Source organism: Varroa destructor, unplaced genomic scaffold (assembly GCF_002443255.2).
Source record: "Varroa destructor unplaced genomic scaffold, Vdes_3.0 BEIS01000006.1, whole genome shotgun sequence".
Classification (NCBI taxonomy): domain Eukaryota; kingdom Metazoa; phylum Arthropoda; class Arachnida; order Mesostigmata; family Varroidae; genus Varroa; species Varroa destructor.
This window is the reverse complement of record NW_019211459.1, coordinates 10990943-11012041: the sequence shown is the minus strand read 5'-3', so window position 1 is coordinate 11012041 and position 21099 is coordinate 10990943. Positions and strand designations below refer to the sequence as shown.

Here is a 21099-nt window from a genome sequence, read left to right as displayed (position 1 = left end):
ACCTATTGAAAATACTGCTAAATTGTATATTAAATTTACCTTTGTATTAATAATACTTATGAATTATTTTATTTCTAAACATGAACTATGAACCAGACATCATCTTCATTCCGAAGAAAGGTTCGAATAGTAAATCCATATGGTAGTTGCATACAGACATTTTATATAGATTGAACACCACTATAATTAAAATACATTTTCGTATATGGGCAGTATATAATCGAACAGTTCTGGTCGAAGAGTTTATTTTAGAAATGTACATGTTCAAGTTACTAAAAGTTCAAGCACTTCGAAAAGCGCTATCAAGCTTCAGCCAGCAATCTACAGTTTAAACATAACGCTTTTTAATCGATTGGCCTTCCTGCTCCGGCACGCGGTTGCTAACATCTTAGTTGCTGAGTTAAATACATGGAGTACTTAATTACGTACAAAGTTACACATTATCTTCTGTTACACGTGTTTCCTAAGCTCAATATACAGAGTCCACGGTTTTCTAGGTTAATACTTCACCATTATATTGCTGTAGTAGGCAGCCAACTCTGTTCATAAGATCCTACAGTAGAACTGGAATGCGACTTGATGTGCCATTGTGGATTTAAACATTTCTATAGTCAGTACAGGATCATCTATTATAGTTCGTGTCGTCTAACCACAAATTAGGTAACAACATTAAATTGAAAGAAGCTGCTTTAAACACAGCTCAACAAACCCTGTTTCTGCCCTCCGTGCCCCTTGCTTACCGTATATATATATATTAGCAATCACATCTTATTGTTCTGATCCACAAATGTATTTTTTCTATGCTTTGCATTGCCAAGATACTATTTTAATTATACACGTATGGCAAATACGTTGCCTGTCATCACTATTAGGTACGGCTTTGTTACAGGGTTGAGCAGTCTGATAAGAAACCAGCAAGGCCACATATCGGTAATTCGTGTTCGGCTCAAATCGATGAATCACTTAGATATCAACCATTTTGATCTGTTCCGATGACTGGGACGGATTCTGGAAAATCAAAATGTAGACAAGTCGTCACATATATAGCACGTATAATACATACGTATGTAATACGTATGAGGTATCATAGGTTCCAATGACATCCTACAATGCTGCGCTATTATTTTCCACAAAGAAGAACAAATAATTTATCCATTTTTATATCTGTGTTATTGTATACGTACCTTCTGTTCTGTCTGCTCCTTGGCCAGTTTGAGCATCTCGATGCGAAGTTTATTAAGTATCTCGTAATTAGGTGCGTTTGATGCCGCTTTCGTCTGTAATTCGGTAATCTCATTTTGCTGTTCGCGTTTCTCTTTTGGCGACTTGAACGACCCTTGACCATATAATCTGCAAGGAACCAGTAAAATAATCATTACTGCGAGTTGTCCTTTTCGCATGACCAGCCATGTTTATACAACTGCTGATTAATCTCACGAGTTAAAGTGGCACCTGCAGTGCGAATATTTAATACGATATGCCAGTAGGATCCATATTGCATATCAGCGTACAGATTAAGATAAGCTCAATCTTGATTTTAATTCCAGTCTTCCTGTTTTCTTTATATACTTGCCGTAGAATGGCTCCCCAACTATGAAGATACGGGTGCATTTTGGCGAGCAATTGTTGAGAGGCCAGCTGTTTGCCGTCCCTTTTATTCTTGCAAGTAACGCGAGCTTCATGTCGCCCGACCGACATCCCATACTCCATCTTTTGCGACTTCTCATTCTCCTTTGAAATTTGCTGTTTGATGTCATTTTCGCTACCTGCAAAGAGGCATTGAAGAACCGAATGCGAAAAACAGCGACAGATGGCAGAGCTGTTAGTTAGCATAATCCTTTATGGAACAAAGCATCTGTTAGCTACACGTGTCTACTATGTGCTTTCCTTCGAGCATGGCTACTTACTGAGGCCAAAATTTCGCTTTAGACACTGCACGAGTATTTGAAATGGTGAAGACTGTCCAGTGGTAGTGCAAAGATAGGCAAGACGCGGATCCTCGATGGAGATGGCGTCAAAAAAAGCTAACTCCTGCTGACCTGTAGCTTCTTTCGATACTATGTTACTCGTGCTGGGTTCACCTGCTCGAGCACGCCGAGACTCCTCTTCCTTTAAGACGAGAGAATTAAACTTAGCTAAAATGCAAAACGTAGAACAAATTGGAAGCAACGAAGCTAATGGATTTATAGAGAATTTAATGCCTACGGTATAAAACGAAACATTATTAGCGTTATATTGCGTGACAGTCTTTTTCAACCATTTGTATCATAGTATAAGTGAGAAAAAAATTTGTTACTGTGACAAAATATGCATATTTACAGTAAAAAAACACTATAGATAACCACGCGCTTAGTATTTCAAGAACTAACTCAAGCTAACCTTTTCTTGCATTTCCTTCCATGACGGCACCAAAATAGACAGGGCAGCGCGCGCGGCCTCAACTTTTGCTAGTTTCTTGCTCGACCCATAGCCATCACCGTATTTAATTTCCCCTAAGAGATTTTTCATTTATGCCGTTGGGTTATTAGGATGGGCAAAACCGACGGACACTAAAAAATCCAATAATATTGCTTCGCTCGATTTCTTATATCAATGTCTTGCCCTATTAACTGATCTGTTACCAGCTCAGCTGCTGGGACAAGCAGTATTAATATTAATATGTAGAACTTACCAATTGTAAGAGTAGCGCAATATGGCCTCTCACTGCTTGGCAGTTCATGAAAAATGTATTTCGGTTGCTCCCGAAGAGAATGTTGTACAAACTCGTGGAGGATGCCAACGGGACCCTGCAACGCAAAGCAGAATGGTCAGTACACATGCACAGTAAAAAAAAAATGGGTTATCGGAAAGTTAAGCTGCAAACTGGAGAAACCGATAGTCATTGTTGATACACAAAGCCACCAGTACCAGTTTATCTATCACATCCCATATTCGATGATATATATAGCCTGACACATAAGCTCTGTCGCTGCACTTATGTTTTTCATACAGCCTGTTGTTATAACTCCTTTTTACATAGTCTATACGAATATTATATTAGTTTAGTTTAGCTTTTACCTCACTCTTATACTACCGCTATGCTTAAGGATATATGCACACTAAGAATTCAAACGCTTCTGAGCTCCAACAGCAAAAGCGTTGGATCTTCCTACTGTAACCATTTTACTGTCGTGGGGACTCCTCCCTGATTTTGTTCGTATTAATTGTTCGTTCATAGCTTTAATAGTATTTATCACCATAATAAGTGGTTTTCCTAATAAGTATATGTTCACCAAAGGACGAAAATTTTCGGATACCTTTCCGCTGGGATTAAGCACAAATTCCTTTCGTTTGGTGCGCGTTCCGGAGCCAGCCGGTAATTCGCAGGTAACTAAATGCGTAGTTGAAGGGATTAGTGGGCGGGAATGTAGTTTCTTCTCGCGTTGGAATTCACGTCGTGCGGTCCATGATCTACACAAGACAATACAAAAAAAAACAAACGACGGAAAAAAGCATGCGACAAAACAAACTACGAAATCTTATCATACATGACTACATTGTACATGAATAGGACATCCTAAAGCAGGCAATTATACAAAAAAGGCAAACTCAAAAAAAATTAAAGTTTTATTATATGTATTTATTGTAGTCTCATCGGGTCTGGCAACGGCTTATATAAACCTGAATTTTTCTACGTGTAACGTTATAAAGAAAAACACGACTCGCTCGTCTTATTCAATCTAATAAAGATTTTTTGTTCGTACTCACTTGAACTTACGGACGACGATGTCTTCGAGGTCAAAGACATTCCTCGCGTAGTCCTTCAGAGCCTGAACAGACAGACTTCGCTGGCACTCCTTAGCACTTTCAATCTCCACCTGAAAAATAAGACGTTCCGTTATACTTTGCGCAAGAAACTTAACCAGCTTACTCGCTTTCATCTCTCCATATCACGAAATCAATGGATTAGTTTAGACTTCGCTCGCTGGTTTAAGCGCATCGCCATACATTGCACAACATGTGGGAGTTAATAGAGCAAGAGCTTAACTAAGTTCTACTACTTTATGTAAGAATGCAGGCTGGCACAACTCATACGAAATACTTGTATCAGGAATATTCAAATAAAATTGACAATAAAAAATTCATTTTATGATGATTTTGAGATTACATATCAACGAAATTGGTACGAACTGAATTGTTTTTATTTGCTAGCAAGCTACAATCAGTCCTACCACCGTACGGGCTCCTAAATATGGTTCTTGTTAACCACTTTATTGTAGGTAGAGCTTTTACTTCTTCACCAGATCTGATTGTCGGTATTAGATGATCTCAAAGGTTTCATTTCAAACAAAACGTATTAGAGAGCTGAAAATTTCCAAGTACCTCACGTAAAATGTAATTACTTTCTCGACATAATGTATTGCTTTACGTTTGTAGTTTTATGGTGCAAGCATATGCAGTGTAATTCAGTTGGCTTACATGATTAAATTTGGTACCTTGTTCATGAGTTGCTGTCTGGCGCCCTCAGAAGAAGCCGGTTGAGAATTGCTGCTTGCATTGGCTGGGTCGGGAACTGAAGTTGAAGATACAGGAATGTCTTCTCCTGATGCTTTTTGTTGCTCCGATGGACATTCATCCTGCGATATACGTCGCTTTTTGGCCGGGGGAGGTCCTTTGAGTACTTTTTCCTAGCAAATCAGAACAGTAAAACACTTCAGTAGATAAAAATCTGAGACAAGCCACATCCTTGGCCCTTTACTTATGCATTATACATTAAAAAGTTTGAAGTATATGTATATATATATATATATATATATATATATGCCTAATGTTTTTGGTGCTAAAACGACCTGTCACTGTCGACCTTGAGCCTTCTGCAAAAAACTATTTATTTCTTCATATATAATATTATGTACCGCGGATACCACTAATAAGTACTACGAATGTAACCTTTGTTCGTCTATAGTGAAGACAAGGAATTGCGCTTTGAGGCACTTCGTGCTTGCGCGCTGATCCTGTGCCTAGGAAATACGGCCGAGCCCACGTGCAGACGCGTGTTTTGCGATGTAGATACACAGGCAGACCACAGTTGTGAGTGACCACTACCCAATCTTCAGGAAGAACGTCAAATATATCTTTTGTGTATCCTATGCATGAAATACAAAACAATGTTAGAACTATTACGCATGTAATTGATATTATTCACAAAACCTTTTGGAAACCAATAAAGTTAAGCCTGGATTTAATTAAAGTTTTTGTAATAACATTACAAAAACATTTAAATGTAATTTTCAACGCGGATACATTGAATTTCGTGATTCCTTTAAACGGAACTTTCGTTTCTATAAATACGCCCGCTGTTTGAATAGAACATTCATTTTCTAACAGAACGGAATAAGAGTAGACTTGCACCCTCCACCTAATTGCCACTTGTATGTCGAGTCATCTAGCATGCTGCCTATCATCTTCATTTTCATGTTCTTGTTTCACTTCCGGTAATTAAGCCAATAGGTATTAATGCAAACCAGGGACCGCGTATCTGTGCCCGGATTCGAACTCAAACTGGCACATATCTCTACATTTAATAGGCATATCTGTTACTCATTGCGCTATCATACAGACACGTCTATTATAATTAACTAGCTTCTACACACCAGAATCGAAATGTAGATATCAGTATTGTAGTTCCAAATAGATATCCAGGTATCCCGTGCTGCTATTGTTATGCATGCTAAAATGTAAATGTCTTTAACTATTGGATAGTTGTAAAAATATTGTTATTGATATATTATAAACCGCTGCTGAGACAGGTACGTTACAAGTCACATCAGAGTGGTTAATTATAATTATAGTAGTTGTAGCAGAAAGGTAGTACTAACGTTTGCAAACTGTTTTGTTAACTAGGACGACCTGTTCAGCTTTTCGTCTCTCCTCAAGACTGGCGTCCAGCATTTTGTCAACGTCTGAGTCGAGCTCATCACCGTCGCTATCACTATCCACAACCCCACTTGCTCCTGCCCCTACTCCGGCTGCCTGCTGTTTTTCGTTTGTAGCTACAGATCAGCATAAACGAAAATAACGAAAGACAATAACATACTTATTAGATATATAATTATTTTAAATGAAATCCTTTAAGCCCCCCGAATAATTCCCGCGATGGGAGGTATTTCAAATTAATCTTAAACAGAATACATGTACAAGTAGCAATGGTATTCACTAATATGGCTAACGTAACAACGCGCTACAATGATAATAAAAATGCAAACTATGCGCGATAACCATTGAATCGCAGATTTGAATTTGGCCGCGAACCCCATGTATCTGAAACCGGCACCTTGTCGCAGTAAATTATCGTGTTTAATAACATATGGCACATAAGGAAATCCCATTTTTCGGAACTAGGTAATAAGTGTAATACTAATTATCTTAGATGTGGTACGCCGTTGGTAAACTTACAATGGAAATTAAAGAGTTAAGATTATAGTCCTACCTTCAGCCTCATCGGGTGGCGGTGCTGGCTTTTCACAGGCTTCGGTGGGGAGAGGGGGCGCGTCCTCAGGCAACGGAGGTGGCGGGGCGTCCGGAAGCGGTGGAGCAATAATCTGTGCTCGGTCAAAAGGACATCCAGGTTGGGCCGGCATTGTAGCACAACCACCACCCGTTTGAACCTGGACACCTGCGTTTATTTGGAATGCTGTCACTACTGTTGAAGATTTCGACGTCTCGTCAGCACGAATCGCGCCTGAACTGTCCTGCAAATTGTAAATAGAAAGATGAGAAGAAACCCTTGTTAATGCTCGAATATGGTTGGGGTCTCTAACAAAAATGCAATTCGAAATTTTTGTAGATATTGGCTTTACTGGTTTGATTAGTTTGAGCAGCTTTCGGTTATTATTTGCACTAGCCATCACTACAGATCTGAATTAACCTGAGAAGATTCCTCAACGGCGCTGGACTCCGACACTTGGTAGACTGTCTCCGGCAATCCGTTTTCTCCAACTTTTTGTATGAAGACTGTTTTAGCATTGACTGACATCCGTCTCTGAGGCCCGTCGTCTGAACCGCCTGACGAGCTCCCACTCGAATCGGATTCCGAATCGGAAGATTCCGACGAGTAGTAGCGCGATTTTCTCGTAAACGGCTCCTCGGAGCCGGGAAGCTCCATCTCTTTAAAAGGCTACCGGTGACTCGTGCGGTTTCGCACTCTACAATGTCAAAAGAGACACGAAACACACCGTATATTTACATACAGAAGTCTATGTGCGCGTCAAAGCTATGCTTGTGTATGTGTGTACTTCATTTCACATATTTATATACATACGTACTACATATCTGTGATGTAAAGTTGTTTTTTTTCTTTATCTGATGAATGCACGTATCATTGCCAATATTACGCAGTTACTTTTCAAAGGGTTCTGAGTCCTTTTCCGACTGTCGACTTAGAGTATTTCACGCTTGTGCCTTAAAGTTTCTTTGATTACTACTACGGAAGCCGTGAGCTACGCGCACCTCGTAGCCGCGTAGTTTCCGTATTTGCCATTCCGGCATTGCTGGTATACGGTAGCATTTCTCAGGCGTCTCTTTTTTTCCGGCACCTGCTTATCAGAAAAACCAAGCGAAGCCCTTCTTCGAGGTTTTAAATTCTATGCCGAGATGTCGTCTAAGCTTTGCATCATACAATTTCAAAAAATGTTTTTATAAAATAACTAAAATCAGGGCGATTCGTTTCATTAAGGATACATTTAGATAGAGATGAGAATATGGAACGGGTAAAGATAAGTCTACCTATGTTGTTAAAAAAATAGCTTCGTTTCAAGAATCTTGACAGAAGAACAGGGCTTTCCTTATCCGTTTAACATCGTATATAAAATTATTTTTATATTTATCAACATTCTGTGTAAGCTTGCTTATATGTATCAATCAGCTTAAGCTTATTGTTATTATGCATGACAATCCTACGTTGGCAAACTGACCAACCCCAAAAAAAAACCATATTTTTCAAGTGGCTGTTCTCAAATTTTTTAAAATCCTTTCTTTGCTATACAGCCATTCATGCCGGACTCATTTTTGGTTTACAGGTACTTTCCCTTTTTGTGACTAAATGATACTTGCGTAACTGTATAGTATATTTACTTAATTGATGAATCTGAAAGTCCAAAACTGTATCGCTATATTACCGTATTCATTGATCAGCTCTCAAATTTAAATAAAAAACTTCGTGGTGCGAAAACGCACAGATCAAGTTGAAACTTCATCTGAAATCAGGCCACAGCAAGGTTATATTAGTACACCCAATGAACTAGCAAGCGAAGTAGAAAAAACATTATTTCTGACGGCTAATTGGATAAAACACTTACCCCAATTTGTCCGCTACACTAGTTCAGCTTTAGTGTCCAGCAACAAAAGGACCGTAATAAGCCGTAATAATTTTCCATGGGGCACAATATTATCGGTAATCTTATTGTTTTGTCTGTAGAATAGCTGAACTGTCGGCTAAACTCATTTTTGTTGAAACATTTACGCGAGGTTTGTTTTGGTGAAGGATCGCCATCGTTTCTCGGCAGTGCGATTTTATCGACGACTGTGTACACTCTTTCCCCGACACAATTAGAATTGTTGCGCCACTAAAACACTCGCCCCCTCACAGCATCGTGATAGCCATCTTGTAAGTCTAATAAGGCTCGCCAAAATAAACACCGTTTCTTCATTGGTCAGCAAAACAGGTGTTAATTTTTCGTAAGTCCTGTTAACTGCTCTATTAATCAAAATCGTTCAACATACCCGTCCTCTTATTTACCATTTATGAGTCAGCTAAATTTGGTGCTCAAGGCCGGACATTTTAAACTGTCGGTCGGTCAAGTTGAATCTGCCCGCCATCGGTCTTTCACTGTCAGCGGTCGACCAGAGTCGCCATCTTGCTATTACCGCCTTAGAAAATCCGCGCACGTTGTGCTACTAGAACACGAGTTTTCGCGCAGAGCTGTAGAGGTACACAGTACGCAATCTGTATAGCTTTTGCGCCCGGAGTTTTTACTGGTTTTGTTCGCTTTGACAACGTTGAAGCAGTAAACTAAACACAAGATGATGTCCAGAGCAGTTGTCAGTTGTGGCCGGTTTATGGCCCTGCAGGCGCGCTTCGGGGTTGTCAACGGAATGGCTCGTTCTGTAGCGCCTCGTGAGATCCGGCCTTCCATGATAGCGTTCTATTCGACAAAAACCAAGGGTAAGCCTACGAGTAAGATGAAAAAATGTTGCTTTGCGTTTGAGAGGATTAAAACCAACCGGAAACATTCGGCATTTAGCCAAGCGGCCAATTGTCGATTTTGCGTGAATTGTTTTTCTAATTTAATGCCGAATGTTGATTCACAGGTCGGGGCCTAACAGCTAGAGGATACACACTGAACACACGCCGGTTCGCCGGCATCGTGTTATGCGCGATGAAACGCGCTTGTCTAATATAAGTCATGAACTTCTGTTTTATTAGACAGGCTGTTTAGTCCTTGCATACGTTGAATTTGCATCATTGTGGATGTAGATACCAGCTAGTATATGCTGGGGGATGTGCTGCGGCATGAATTGCATGAGATTTGCCGACACTACAAGCAGTAGTAGACTTTTATGATCTGCTTTTCAAGGTTCGAACTACGAGTAGACATACTTCGTTTGATGCTGGGGGCCAGCCGTCCGAAATAACCTTTAACGACAGTACTGGACTTAAGCTAGGAACATTTTTATTTATATGATGCTCTACGAGCTTAGGCTATATTAATTTTTAATTTATTTTTTGATGCTATTGCCCATTGCTTTAAGCTTCAACAAAATGTCATTTTCTTTCAAGGTATTGAAATTAGGTAGTACTTGTTTTTTTTTTTAACTTTTTGTAAATCCAACTCCTTTAGTTTACATCCTTTGTAACATCCGTTCTGTAGGCGACCAAGAGCTATCCAGTTTTCTCTCGGACGAAATTATTGCTGAGAGGAAAGCTCGCAAACACGACGCGATGCCAAAGGTTGAAGGATTCGATATGAAAACCAAGGGGTCCGAAGTTACGCTTGTCCGAAAATTCAACGATGAAATGATCACAGTTGCGCTGAACGTTAACCACACCGTCGATGCGGAAGATGTAAGTTCCACTCAAAGTGGTGAGGCTACTGAGTCGGGTGAGATGCTCAGTAAGCCCAATTTTGATGTCACGATCGAGAAGGCCGGACAGAAATTGGTCCTTTCATGTGCCTACGCTTCCGACCCTTCAGCAGATCAAGACGGATATGGTAAGTGTTACTTACCTTGACCTATGGAGTTTTTTTTTTTTAAGTAAGAATAGGTTTTCTAAATTAAGGTTTGATATAATAATATATTTGTGCCAAAATTCGACTAATACAGCAAGAGTGACATCGACAACATCAGTTATTTACATTCAGATTATGCACAAATATTTATTGATGTTGGCATTTTGTCCATTGTTAATATTTCTCATGAAACTTGTTACAGAAGATTTGTTCCAGATCGTAGAGTTCTCAATGCACACCGGTGAAGAGTTACAGGATAGCGACTACTCGGTTTCGGGCGACATCATGGATGGCCATCTCTATGATTTACTGATGAACCTTTTAGAAGAGCGCGGCGTCACAAACGAATTTGCCGAGCAGCTCATCGATTTGAGTACGTCGTACGAACACGGACTGTATATCAATTTGCTTGAAAAACTTAGGGACTTTGTGTCAAAGTAAACACCGTTAGAAAACAGCATTCATAGACAACCAAAAAATGAATGAAACCATCACTAGCAATAATAGCGGGTTGCGAATCCGGCGTAAAAAGAAGATAACTTGGTTTAACTGACAACAAAGAACTGCTTCATGGTATTCGTATTTAGCTTTTTTCATTTACCCTATTTTTGAACTAACTCTTTAATAAGCGCTCTTTCTGCGCTAGTGTTAGAAAGAAAAGGTGGTTGTTGAATGGGTCTGGTGCTTGTATTTTCTCCAGCGAGTTTATAGTTCGATTGCCACTATTGAACATCATCGGAATCTGGCTTTGGGGATCATTTTATACGTGGCTGTAATCAATTACAAAATACAAAGAAGGCTCAGTGGCGTCGGGCTGTTATATGTGGCTAATCTTAGAATTACTTGAGGAAATTGCAAACCTTTTTTTAATTTATACACTTTCATTTTTACCGGAATGTCGCTATTATAATATTGATATAAGTATAGTATATGTGAAAATACGTTAATCATCATATCCATAACGTTCCATAGCAGTGCTAACATGTTCAACATCGAACGAATAGGATTGAATGAAAGTTTACTGTTTTGTTGCTAAGGCAACGTGAGATAAAGATGTAAAAATGAAAAGGAAGAAATATTTGCGTATTAAACTATACCTATATTTAAAACGAGTTGGTGTTTTCTTTCACTAATAAAAGCTATGTGGTGGGTATGTGGTCCATTGCAAAGACGATTCTGTTTGTAGGAAGTCGTATTTATAGCTGAATAAAATAATATAATCGTTAGTCTCAAATCTCCTGTCCCTTCTAAAAAATTATAGCCGACTGAGGTCAGGAGAACTTCATGATGTTTGATTCAAGTTGTTCAGGAATAGGAAATATGCTGGTGAAAGCCTAAAATTGTTTCGTTGTTTTTGCCTTTGTAATCTGCAAAGCCAAGCTTTCTAAAAGCATGTTACAACTTTACTTTTGGAAAAAAAATCACAGTTTGTGAAATGTGGGTTCGTTTTCAGGCCCAAATGATGCCAATGTGTATGTATAGGTTACTATAGGTATAGATTGTGTGAAATATTTTCACCAAGCAACAGAACTGCAATAGATTTAGCAGTAGACACATTAGTCGTATTATTGGATTGTCGAAAGGCGATATTAAATGAGCTCAATTTAACAGATGTGAGACACTTCGTAAGCCGTTTGTTCGTGCTTAGATACTTACATTATCTAGAATGAACTCAGCAAACGCAGAGGCTTACTTATATCAGGTACATGTTGAACGATGAATATAGCGTAAAAATATTTTTTTTTGACATAGAAGATAACAAAATGATCTCAACCGCGGTTGAGTTCTGTTGACATATTGGTGTTGAGAGACTTCGGTTTTGCCAAAACATTGATGGTAGGATTTGTTAATAATACAGCGAGAAGAACAAGAAACAGTAAATAATATAAGTCAATCAAGGGCATATTATATCCCCGATTGATTTATATTAGCTTCAGTAACTTGGTTTTTCAACCAAGAACAGTAAACGATCACTAATTTTGGTATTCGGAATAACAACGAAATAAAAGTAACATCTCATTATATACGGCAAACGATCTCTACTTTCAGGGAATAATCGATATTTCGAGTGTTCTTGAGTAAAGCGCTGAAGTGACAAAGCCCTGGTTACCGTGTTTTGGTGGCTGGTAAAATAGTTATTATTGATTGACCAAGGATTATCAACCAATACCTTGAAGTCGACCTTTGTCCTGGCAGTTTCATATATAGATCATCTGCCGAAATTTTACCTAGGCTTCAATGAGGTTTCAAGAATTTCATATGTGATTGATTTTTAATAGTAATAACAATAATATGAAAGATAATAGCCTTAAATGTCTCGCACCGTTATGCTAGTGTACAACGATAACATAAACTGTTACTAGCTGCTATTACGATGAGACGTTTATAAAATGACGTTGTAAACTAGATTCACTTTAATATACAATCTAATGAATTTGTGCACCTTAGTTGTTCATGAATTTCCACCGACATATCATCACGGTAAAACGGAAAAGGAGTAAATCAAATCGAATGAATAATGCTGAATAGAATATACATTTTAAAAATAACATCAGGGGTCCTGTATATTTCATACATACTGGTGTAAATTTATTTTTTACACATTAATTTCGAAGAGATAGGAACGTTAATCTTATGTTTTAAAATACCTATGTCTTTTGAAAAGCGTATTTCCATTGACTTGGGTACTTGCCGAAATTGTCGGTACTCAGTACTTCTGTGTATTGAATTACGTTATAAGTTACGCAAAGTATAAGTTGCACTGAGATCTGGGCAGCATAGCAAATGTTTTTCTATTAGACAACATTTTGACTTTTTCTCTGTTTTTCTTGACCATATATCACGAATTCTTAAGAAACACAATGTACTGCCGATGCTGTACTGTATTTTTAAATGTCATCGTTATCGGCACCTGTTAGTAGTTGATCTACTGCATATTAACACACTGCGACGCAACCATTTCTATTGCGTGCACTGCCTATCTGCACCCCAACGGACCTGGCTCAACCCTGTCTGCCGTCAACCGGCGCTGATACGTCCGATAGCGGGGATCGTTTCAACTATCTTAAGAGCTGAAGCGCACAGAGGCACGTGTCTGGATAGTGCTCAGTTTATAACCATACCGCGGGATTAATGCTTGGCCCCTTAACAACAATACAGGTAGCGTGAAATGCGAGCCAACGGCAGATGCGGCCGAAAAATGGCGCGACATGATGGTACCGTAGCCTGGCGCGAGCTCCTATTCGTCTAAAACTTCTTACCGTTAGAAGGTCAATAACCCGAAAGCGTTCGATGCTTGCGATGCGATGACGGTCGCCATACCATGAAATGAATAGTGCTACTGGAAAACGCCGGTTTGTTCTATTAAATAGATTTTTTCAACTACGCTCAGCTTCTTTTTAACGATTGCTGCCGCACTTTAAAAACCTTGATTATTACTATTATGGACACTTAATTAAATAGGTTTTTCATCAACTAACAGATTTAAAAAAAATTATAAACTTTAAAAGATGTAACAAAACAAAAGCACCATAGATCTATCAAACTTTAAGCTATGAGCGATTTTTTTGCTTGGTATTCTTTGGTAATTTATTGTATTCCAATGCTTTTGTTCGTGTATTTGGATCGGATTATCATAGATCTAAAGAAAATCTGCGTTCTAAAAATATCATCTCAAAAAAACCGCATTCGTACCTAATTAAACACATTGGAAATATATTTTAATCGATAAGGGTTTGTTGTTTTGTTATTTTATTTTGTCAGACATGTAATGTTTTAGACAGTTCTCAGCTCTCAGCATCTTGTGGAAAGTTGGTCCCAAAATTTAGTGACTTCAGCGCTCTATAAACAAAATAAAGCTTCTGTATTTTTCGGACAAAACTCCCCTCAATTTTCTTCCATCGTGTGTATTTCTGTGTGTATGCCTATTCTCTGTTCTTTGTGTGCTGCAGTTTTCGTTATTGTTTAACTACCATTATTCATCGTTGGACACCATCGTCATTTTACTTTTTTTTAGTCTCTGGAGTTTTTTGGCATTTTTCTTTTGCTACGACTTTTCACACCGTTTTCATTGTTTCCAGCTTTTGTTTTTCATTTTATCAACCACATCTGTAATAGTATTCTTATAATATTTATTTCGCCATCAGCATCGCCGCATCTCCATCATCTCTTCATCGTTCTATAGTTGTGACGTTATGTTATTACTATAATTTTTTAATATTAGTTATTTTCTAGATTACCATTTCTTTCGTCTCGTCAAAACTAACTCCTCTGTAAAACAGGGAAAATATCACAGAGTTGCTCGTCTTAGTCATCTCATCTTCGCATCTTTTTTCCATCAATATTACCTCTATATTTTTGTTATTCAAGTTCTTTCGTTCAAGTAATATAAGTGTACAGTTGTAGTGGTTTATGTGCATTTGTTTACTCGTTCTGCCACCAGCAGAAAAACTGCCAAGAAAAGTGCCATGGCAGTTTTCCACCGACTGCCATTATATTTCTGGATTTCTGTTTTCTCACCAACTCATGTATTCTATCGTCAACAGGTTTCTTTTCACGTATTAGTACATAACTATTTTCTTTTCCGCCATTATACTTCTGCTTGCTGCTGTTGAGTAAACCTTTTCCGACGTTTCATTTCTTTGACCTTACCATGTTCCATATTTTCACATTTCTTTATACTCTGCTCATGCCGTTATCCTCTTTATGAAATTATAATTGTATACTGCTTCAAGATAGATGTGTGCTTTTTGCTGCTGCTATAGTAATTACCGTAGTAGTTGTCCTGCATATATAACTAGTAGTTTGACAATGATGTTCGGCTGTTTTGTTTGCTGATGTTTATCATTTTCTTCACCCCGAGAAAAAAATCGCGCGCATTTCGTCGTCTATTCAATTAATTTGTCGTTGTCATCAGTAAACGTTGGGCTTCCTCACAAGAACGGCCAAAGGCCTCGGTGACATGATGCTTGCATTGCTACTTTTTAAAGTTGAGTTGATTCATCTTAATCTAGTTTTTTTTTTTTTTGCTTAATAACTTCGAAGTAAACTTTCTTCAAAAAGTTGTCCATCAGTAGATCATAGTCATTCTAGATTCGGTCTCGTTCTTCTGTTTTATATCCTGTTCGCCGTTCTTTCAAGGTCATACTTTTTTTTATCGTAACGTCTGTATTGTTCTTCTTCACGACGTATATATATATATTGTAAGGGAGAAATGGGGTCTTCGTTGTGCAAGCTTACTTTCTTTAAAGCCAGCTCGACGTAGACCCGGACGTTGTGTTTGGAAGATGGTGCCAGCACAGTAGCTAGCTTATAACCGCACCATCATCAGATCGCGATTTCTTTTTAGCTCTTAGCATGCTTAGCTCCTCGTGATCCTACTCTTCTTACAAGGTTTCCTGCTGTCATATTTCCTCAAGTTTTCTCTTCGTTGTCACACTTCCAACAGATTTATTCAGTGTCTTCACATTTCTAGCTTATTAATTATCTTCTTCGCTTCCTCCTCCACTTTGTCTTTTTTCTACCTTTTTTACAGTTGTGTTCGTCATCGCCGTCTTCTAGTTGAATCGAGATCTTTAACAACAGCAACGGATGCAACACCGCTGCTGACGAGCAAGGGAAAGCCGGCCGTGAAGCGACAACGCACCGGGGATTAAATCAGTGACGCGTGACACACGCAGAAGACAGATATTGAGGGGCGTTCACAACGAAGATAGTCCCACGTACCTGGCTCCTGGTCTGAACGCGATCCACCCGGTTCCACCGCCGCCGATGCGATCGTCGCCGCTACGAACACCCGTCTTTGCCAGATGTGTCTCCATCGTTGTTAACGATTCGTCCCGGCGATTCCTCCCGCATGCCTGTCATCGAGTCGGTACGTTGTGCTTGTTATATTATCATAATACTAGTATTATTATTATTATTATGAATAGTAGTAGAGTTTTATCTTACCCTTCAATGTCGTCTGCTATTTTTACATTTATAAATAATAGGTAACCTTGTTATCGAATTTTTTGTTGTAGTGTTACATGCACGCCTTCATATAATAATTACAGCTGGTCGCTACTATTTTGGTCGGATGTTGGTCAGCCAGCCGCGTTTGTTGTTGTTGATTTTTATATTCGCGCCTATTAGTGATATGATTATGTATTTGCGGGCTCAAGTGTGTTTTCGCCGGAATAGTCGCCGCTATTCAGGGGACAGCGAACGCAAAACGCAGACGGCTTTGCCACTTATTTGAAGCGCTACAACCCTGCTGTTTCTGCGCTGCTATTGGTTGCGAAACCAGCAGTAGCAAAAAGAAGCCGGCTAACAACGATGAACTGCAGTCATTATTTCGCCCAATGTTACATTGCATCGTTCATTACAGGCATATAGATAGGCAGCAGGCCGAAACCGGTACCAGGGGCCAATCCATGGGCTAGGGATAGGACGGCTTGAAGCTTCATCCTCCACCAGATTCCGTCCTCTCACCATTGACTACAACCGCTGCAGCTATAAAGCAGCCATCATTTCATCAGGCGTTTGATTTCTCGGTGTTTTGCTCATGCCGACGGCGTTTAGGCTCAAACCGACGATATCCAGCAGCCACTCCTGTTCAAGAGATGAGCCTTCAAGCAGCCTGTAACTAGACATGCACCCGATGTTGTTAGCTGGTTAATGCCCGGCTTTCTGCTGCCGCTCATGCGGCAGTGGCGACAGCAGCAGCAGCCAAAAGTGGCTTGGCTCCCTTGTTTGGATGCTTCGGCATGGCTCGTCTCGCCGGCTGGCTGCTGTTTGGCCTAATCTGACCCCAGACTAGGGATTTCATAACATCATTTGCACCGCCATTTCACTAGCTCGAATGCACCGAAACATGGCGTTGGCTGACTTTTATGCCACGATGGACATATTTAGGCCCGGCCAACATAGTTCTGCCGTTTCGGAATTATCATCATCACAGTCATTAGGCCTGATCGACACATAGTGAAGAACCCACAAACGATCATTCGCTCATTGCTTCCATACACACACACGGAACAGACGCGTAATATAAACCAAAACTACTCATGGTTACGCACAAGCGAGCACGCTAACAAGCACATATTGTAATAAAAGAAGCATTCATAGATATAGTAGTCACTAGTAACGGAAAAGTTGCACAAGAACAAAAAACATATTAAGCTTCTCGCACATCGCGCCATACTTAGACTAATGTTCATATGAAAATTCACCATTGTATTTGCCAAGTTGTGCATTACAGCGATCGTACTGAGCTTTACAAAAAAACCATCGATACAGCAATTATAATAATCGCTAAGCGACTTACGAGTCCGTCGAGTGAATGAAGTACTCTCCGCGCTTGATGCTGTCTTCTTACTGATGATGATTATATTGGAGGTAAAGGACGTAGGTCGACTGGATGTCGAGTTAGGTAATTTAAGGTTGAGTACATACTACTGCAAAAAGAATACATGTATTCGTGGCTGCTAGGTTGAGTTTGTCATCGTTTTCTAATTTCTTCTGTCTTCTTTTATTCTGCATGATCGTCTTGAACTTGTTTCGCTGTCGCTTCCTCTTCTCCAGGGTTATCCGCTTTCGTCTTTTTCCACAAACTATACGGGCTACTATACCAGGGGGCGCAATGCCTAGCCATAAACCGCTCCATTTTGTTGCTTTGGTAGAAGTATATCATCATCACCATGATGCATGCAACATCGAAAACATAAATTCTCAGCTCACCTCCACTGCCGCATCCACTCGACTAGCTGTAGCAGCTTGCCTACAACCCAATCATCTAACTATGTTTAGTTGCAGTATTAATCGAAAAGCAGCGTATAGACTGGCAGGCTTACGCGTCAGGTATAGTCGGCGTCAAATTTGCGCAGAATGCCGGCTGCCGTGAATCAGAGTTAGCATACAGCGTCACCTCGGGTCTTCTCTCCAGCCACCGGCGTCACTATTCTTCGGTTATCGTTGGTTTTTTTTGTTGTCGCACATAAGACGAACGCCAAACAACGCCGAGGGACAGAGCACGCCGGTGAAAGCCGATGGGGGTCACAGCCAGTCAGTGATGGCTTGCCGGACAGCAGCAGCCGCGTGGCCCGCATTAGGCCTAGCGGGTGCTGCCGGTAAACCTTCGCCGGGCTGGCCGAAACCCCCCCCCAGCTGGGGTTCGGTCTAGACGACTGAGACAGTGCAGTCCCGGGAGATGTGACCAGTCTGATGGCAACGGTAGCAGGAACGGCCCTCCGACGCCGTTGGGCAGTCTCGAGCCATGTGGCCTTCCTTACCACAGTTGTAGCATCCTCGGCTGCCTCCGGATCCGCCGAAGCGCTGGCCGCCACCGGACCTGTGGCCACCGTCAAAGCCACGGCCTCCACCGTAGCCTCCGCTACGGCCTCCGCCATATCCGCCTCCCATGGCAACGTCGGGGCATTCGCGGGCGAAGTGGCCTGTCTTGTGGCAACGATAGCATTCGCTAGACGACATGGTGAATTAGGTTAGGTTTAACGGATTGGTCTGAGAAGAAAAACGAACTTTTTCGGACACTAGAGCAGCGATCGGAGTATACTAGTTGGACACTGCGTGGTCGAAGACGGCGAACGACTTACTTATACGACAGCACACAACGCGTGGTCCGAACAGACTGCAAGCTGGAAGCGAAGAGAGATGGTTGAACGTGGCTCCAGAACGAGAGCTGATTGACCCGATGTGAGGGCGCTGCTGATAGGGTTGGTCGTCCTCACCGATGGGCGCCGCTGAGAGGCGCCAAGATTTGAATCATCATCGCATTGATTTACTCAAGCAGCAGTATTAGCTGAGCGTGCTTGGAGGGCCGCGGGGCAAGGATGCTCCGTAGATGCTAACACTTCTCTCGGACAAACGCACACACTACTGTAAAAACCGGCTTGTTTACTCTCAGCATCTCTCAAAGCTGATTAGGGGCTTAGAAACACATGGCGCCTGTCTAGGGAACACATGTTCACTTCTAAATGATTCAAAATGATTACCTTTAAAGCTTTGTGGAATAAGTATCCGAAAATGGTATGGACCGAAGCGGCATAATGATTTTTCGATTCATACGAAAATTAAGCGTAAATTATCTTTCAGTGTGTTATAACAATACACTACAGTGTAGTATGATGGAACAGATAGCTAACATATCTGAATAAAGGAATAAAGTTATGAGTAAATAAAAATCGGAACGCAGATTGCCCTACTTTTTTTTTGTATGCTAAAATATGTAGCGGACTTTTTGATCAAAATTCCGAGAACTACTACAAGTATAATCCAAGGAAGTTAAATCTAATATAATACTTAGCTTCAGGCTGACAATACTTTAAACAAAAATTCAAACTTTTCCGACTAAATTATGTTTAAATCTAGCAAAAAATGCCATTGTAGACGTATGCGATTGAAAAGACACTTTTGATAAGCAGATACACTTGTACTAGCGTACTTTTCACTCGTGAATATTAATTACGAACAGTATTGGATCATTTGATTATTTTTAAATAGAATCAGTGGAGGAGCTGATCATGGGTATAGCACTACTTACACAAAATGCTATCATGATTTGAACAACAAACACCACCTTTTTTTTATGTAAGTGTATTTAGTTAGCAAAGCTAGAAGATCTTTACTTTGGGAAAGATCGAACACTTATTTTCATTTTTTGCACCATTTTCAACTTACTTTGATTTAGATCATCCAAATATTTTATAGTATTCTCTGAAGGTTTCCAGAATATCATTATCTTGAGCTATAATGTAATTTTTAACTAGCAGAAACCTTAAATGCTATATATACATAACTGTTAAACATTTTTTAGTTTTAAAATAAGATTTTTAATATATGAGTCTTTGTAACTCTACATTTTTAAATGACCAGCAATAAGTACATGACCAAATTACATAATATCTCAACAATCAACCATATATTGCAAATGCAGTGACGCAAAGTATCCAGAAGCTATCAAATACTACACCAGTGTCTTTATTTCTTCTGAAGCCAATGCCTATTTTTCAATTGAATTTTCGCCTTTTTTCAAAGAGTCGGAACTCGATCCTTCGACTAAATCGGTCGACAGAAATCTTCGAAAGTACTCATCCCACCTCCACGGATCTCGAAGCCGTTTGAGCACTTACCAAAAAGAAAAAAATAGTCATTCATTCTTGCACAGAGCTCCCACCATAGTTCAGAATACGCAGATGTTTCACCTTCTGGTATCAAGCATACAGCCTGTTGTAATAGGCCTCAAGCAAAGGCGGGGCTTAAATCTCGAGAGATTTGAAGTCGTTCGGCTGCACACAGGATCTTTGCCCGAGAAGTGAGAGCTCATCAAGCGTAACACTGAGCTTAATTCTAACGACGGGTGTCTCCCACTAGCTGGTTTGATTAATGTCAAACAATATATAAGACAGCTTAATTTCAACTGTTCTTCTCCAACTAATAAACATCAAATTTATCTAGCACTTTTGTGATAATCAAAATAAATGATAGTAATAGTTATGATTTTGATTATTAGAACCAACAACATATTTGACTATCTGTTTTGCGTCCTCCCTCTGGAGCGTTCTGAATCATATAAATTTGTACATAAAATTATAAATAGTGGTCCACTGAAGTATTTGAGCATTTTATTTTTTCAGGAATAGTGTGGTATTTGAATATGCTGAAGCCAAAAATAGCTAATAAAAAAAAATACATATTTCGTGAACAAGCAATCATTTGTTGCAATCACACAATCATTACTACACATTGTCCTATTGTGTACAAAATTACGTCGACAATAATGCTTAGTCAAGGTGAACCACGAAATTAACAAATACTACTTTTAGAGCGTTCTAGA

At 39.8% G+C, this 21099-nt stretch overlaps 3 protein-coding genes across 8 annotated transcripts; 1 reads left to right on the top strand and 2 right to left on the bottom strand.

The window, feature by feature from the left end:
• Positions 1 to 186: 186 nt before the first annotated feature.
• pasha (microprocessor complex subunit partner of drosha) lies at positions 187 to 8657 on the bottom strand. 5 transcript variants are annotated; one of them, XM_022811173.2, is made up of 16 exons: positions 8337 to 8657; positions 8157 to 8234; positions 7489 to 7574; positions 6908 to 7184; positions 6470 to 6731; positions 5859 to 6032; positions 4930 to 5126; positions 4476 to 4667; positions 3748 to 3857; positions 3297 to 3450; positions 2672 to 2786; positions 2380 to 2492; positions 1908 to 2109; positions 1574 to 1766; positions 1185 to 1350; positions 187 to 1008 (listed from the first exon to the last, which is right to left on the bottom strand). In XM_022811173.2, exons 4-16 carry the CDS (start codon positions 7142 to 7144, stop codon positions 964 to 966), a joined length of 2160 nt encoding a protein of 719 aa, XP_022666908.1. In that variant the 5' UTR covers positions 7145 to 7184; positions 7489 to 7574; positions 8157 to 8234; positions 8337 to 8657; the 3' UTR covers positions 187 to 963. The 5 variants fall into 5 exon arrangements, with proteins under 5 accessions (XP_022666908.1, XP_022666907.1, XP_022666909.1 ...); XM_022811172.2 differs by lacking the exon at positions 7489 to 7574 and having other exon boundaries at positions 8337 to 8656; XM_022811174.2 differs by lacking the exons at positions 7489 to 7574; positions 8157 to 8234.
• Positions 8658 to 8893: 236 nt separating this feature from the next.
• P32 (complement C1q binding protein P32) lies at positions 8894 to 11377 on the top strand. 2 transcript variants are annotated; one of them, XM_022811177.2, is made up of 3 exons: positions 8894 to 9202; positions 9909 to 10250; positions 10474 to 11377. In XM_022811177.2, the coding sequence occupies exons 1-3, from the start codon at positions 9061 to 9063 to the stop codon at positions 10707 to 10709; spliced, it is 720 nt and encodes a 239-aa protein (XP_022666912.1). In that variant the 5' UTR covers positions 8894 to 9060; the 3' UTR covers positions 10710 to 11377. The 2 variants fall into 2 exon arrangements, with proteins under 2 accessions (XP_022666912.1, XP_022666911.1); XM_022811176.2 differs by having other exon boundaries at positions 8898 to 9202; positions 10471 to 11377.
• A 2604-nt stretch (positions 11378 to 13981) lies between these two features.
• Positions 13982 to 18965, bottom strand: LOC111252984 (uncharacterized). Its single transcript, XM_022811718.2, has 2 exons — positions 17575 to 18965; positions 13982 to 16126 (listed from the first exon to the last, which is right to left on the bottom strand). The coding sequence occupies exon 1, from the start codon at positions 18735 to 18737 to the stop codon at positions 18426 to 18428; it is 312 nt and encodes a 103-aa protein (XP_022667453.1). The 5' UTR covers positions 18738 to 18965; the 3' UTR covers positions 13982 to 16126; positions 17575 to 18425.
• Positions 18966 to 21099: the final 2134 nt, after the last annotated feature.

Coding starts and splice junctions, on each gene's coding strand:
- pasha (XM_022811173.2), bottom strand. CDS start 7,144: ATGGAGCTTCCCGGCTCCGAGGAGCCGTTTACGAGAAAATCGCGCTAC. Junction 3,858..4,475: donor GACAGCAACTCATGAACAAG/GTACCAAATTTA, acceptor CTTATTTTTCAG/GTGGAGATTGAAAGTGCTAA. Junction 2,787..3,296: donor TGCTTAATCCCAGCGGAAAG/GTATCCGAAAAT, acceptor TTTGCGTTGCAG/GGTCCCGTTGGCATCCTCCA.
- P32 (XM_022811176.2), top strand. CDS start 9,061: ATGATGTCCAGAGCAGTTGTCAGTTGTGGCCGGTTTATGGCCCTGCAG. Junction 9,203..9,908: donor CTATTCGACAAAAACCAAGG/GTAAGCCTACGA, acceptor TCCGTTCTGTAG/GCGACCAAGAGCTATCCAGT. Junction 10,251..10,470: donor AGCAGATCAAGACGGATATG/GTAAGTGTTACT, acceptor AACTTGTTACAG/AAGATTTGTTCCAGATCGTA.
- LOC111252984 (XM_022811718.2), bottom strand. CDS start 18,737: ATGTCGTCTAGCGAATGCTATCGTTGCCACAAGACAGGCCACTTCGCC.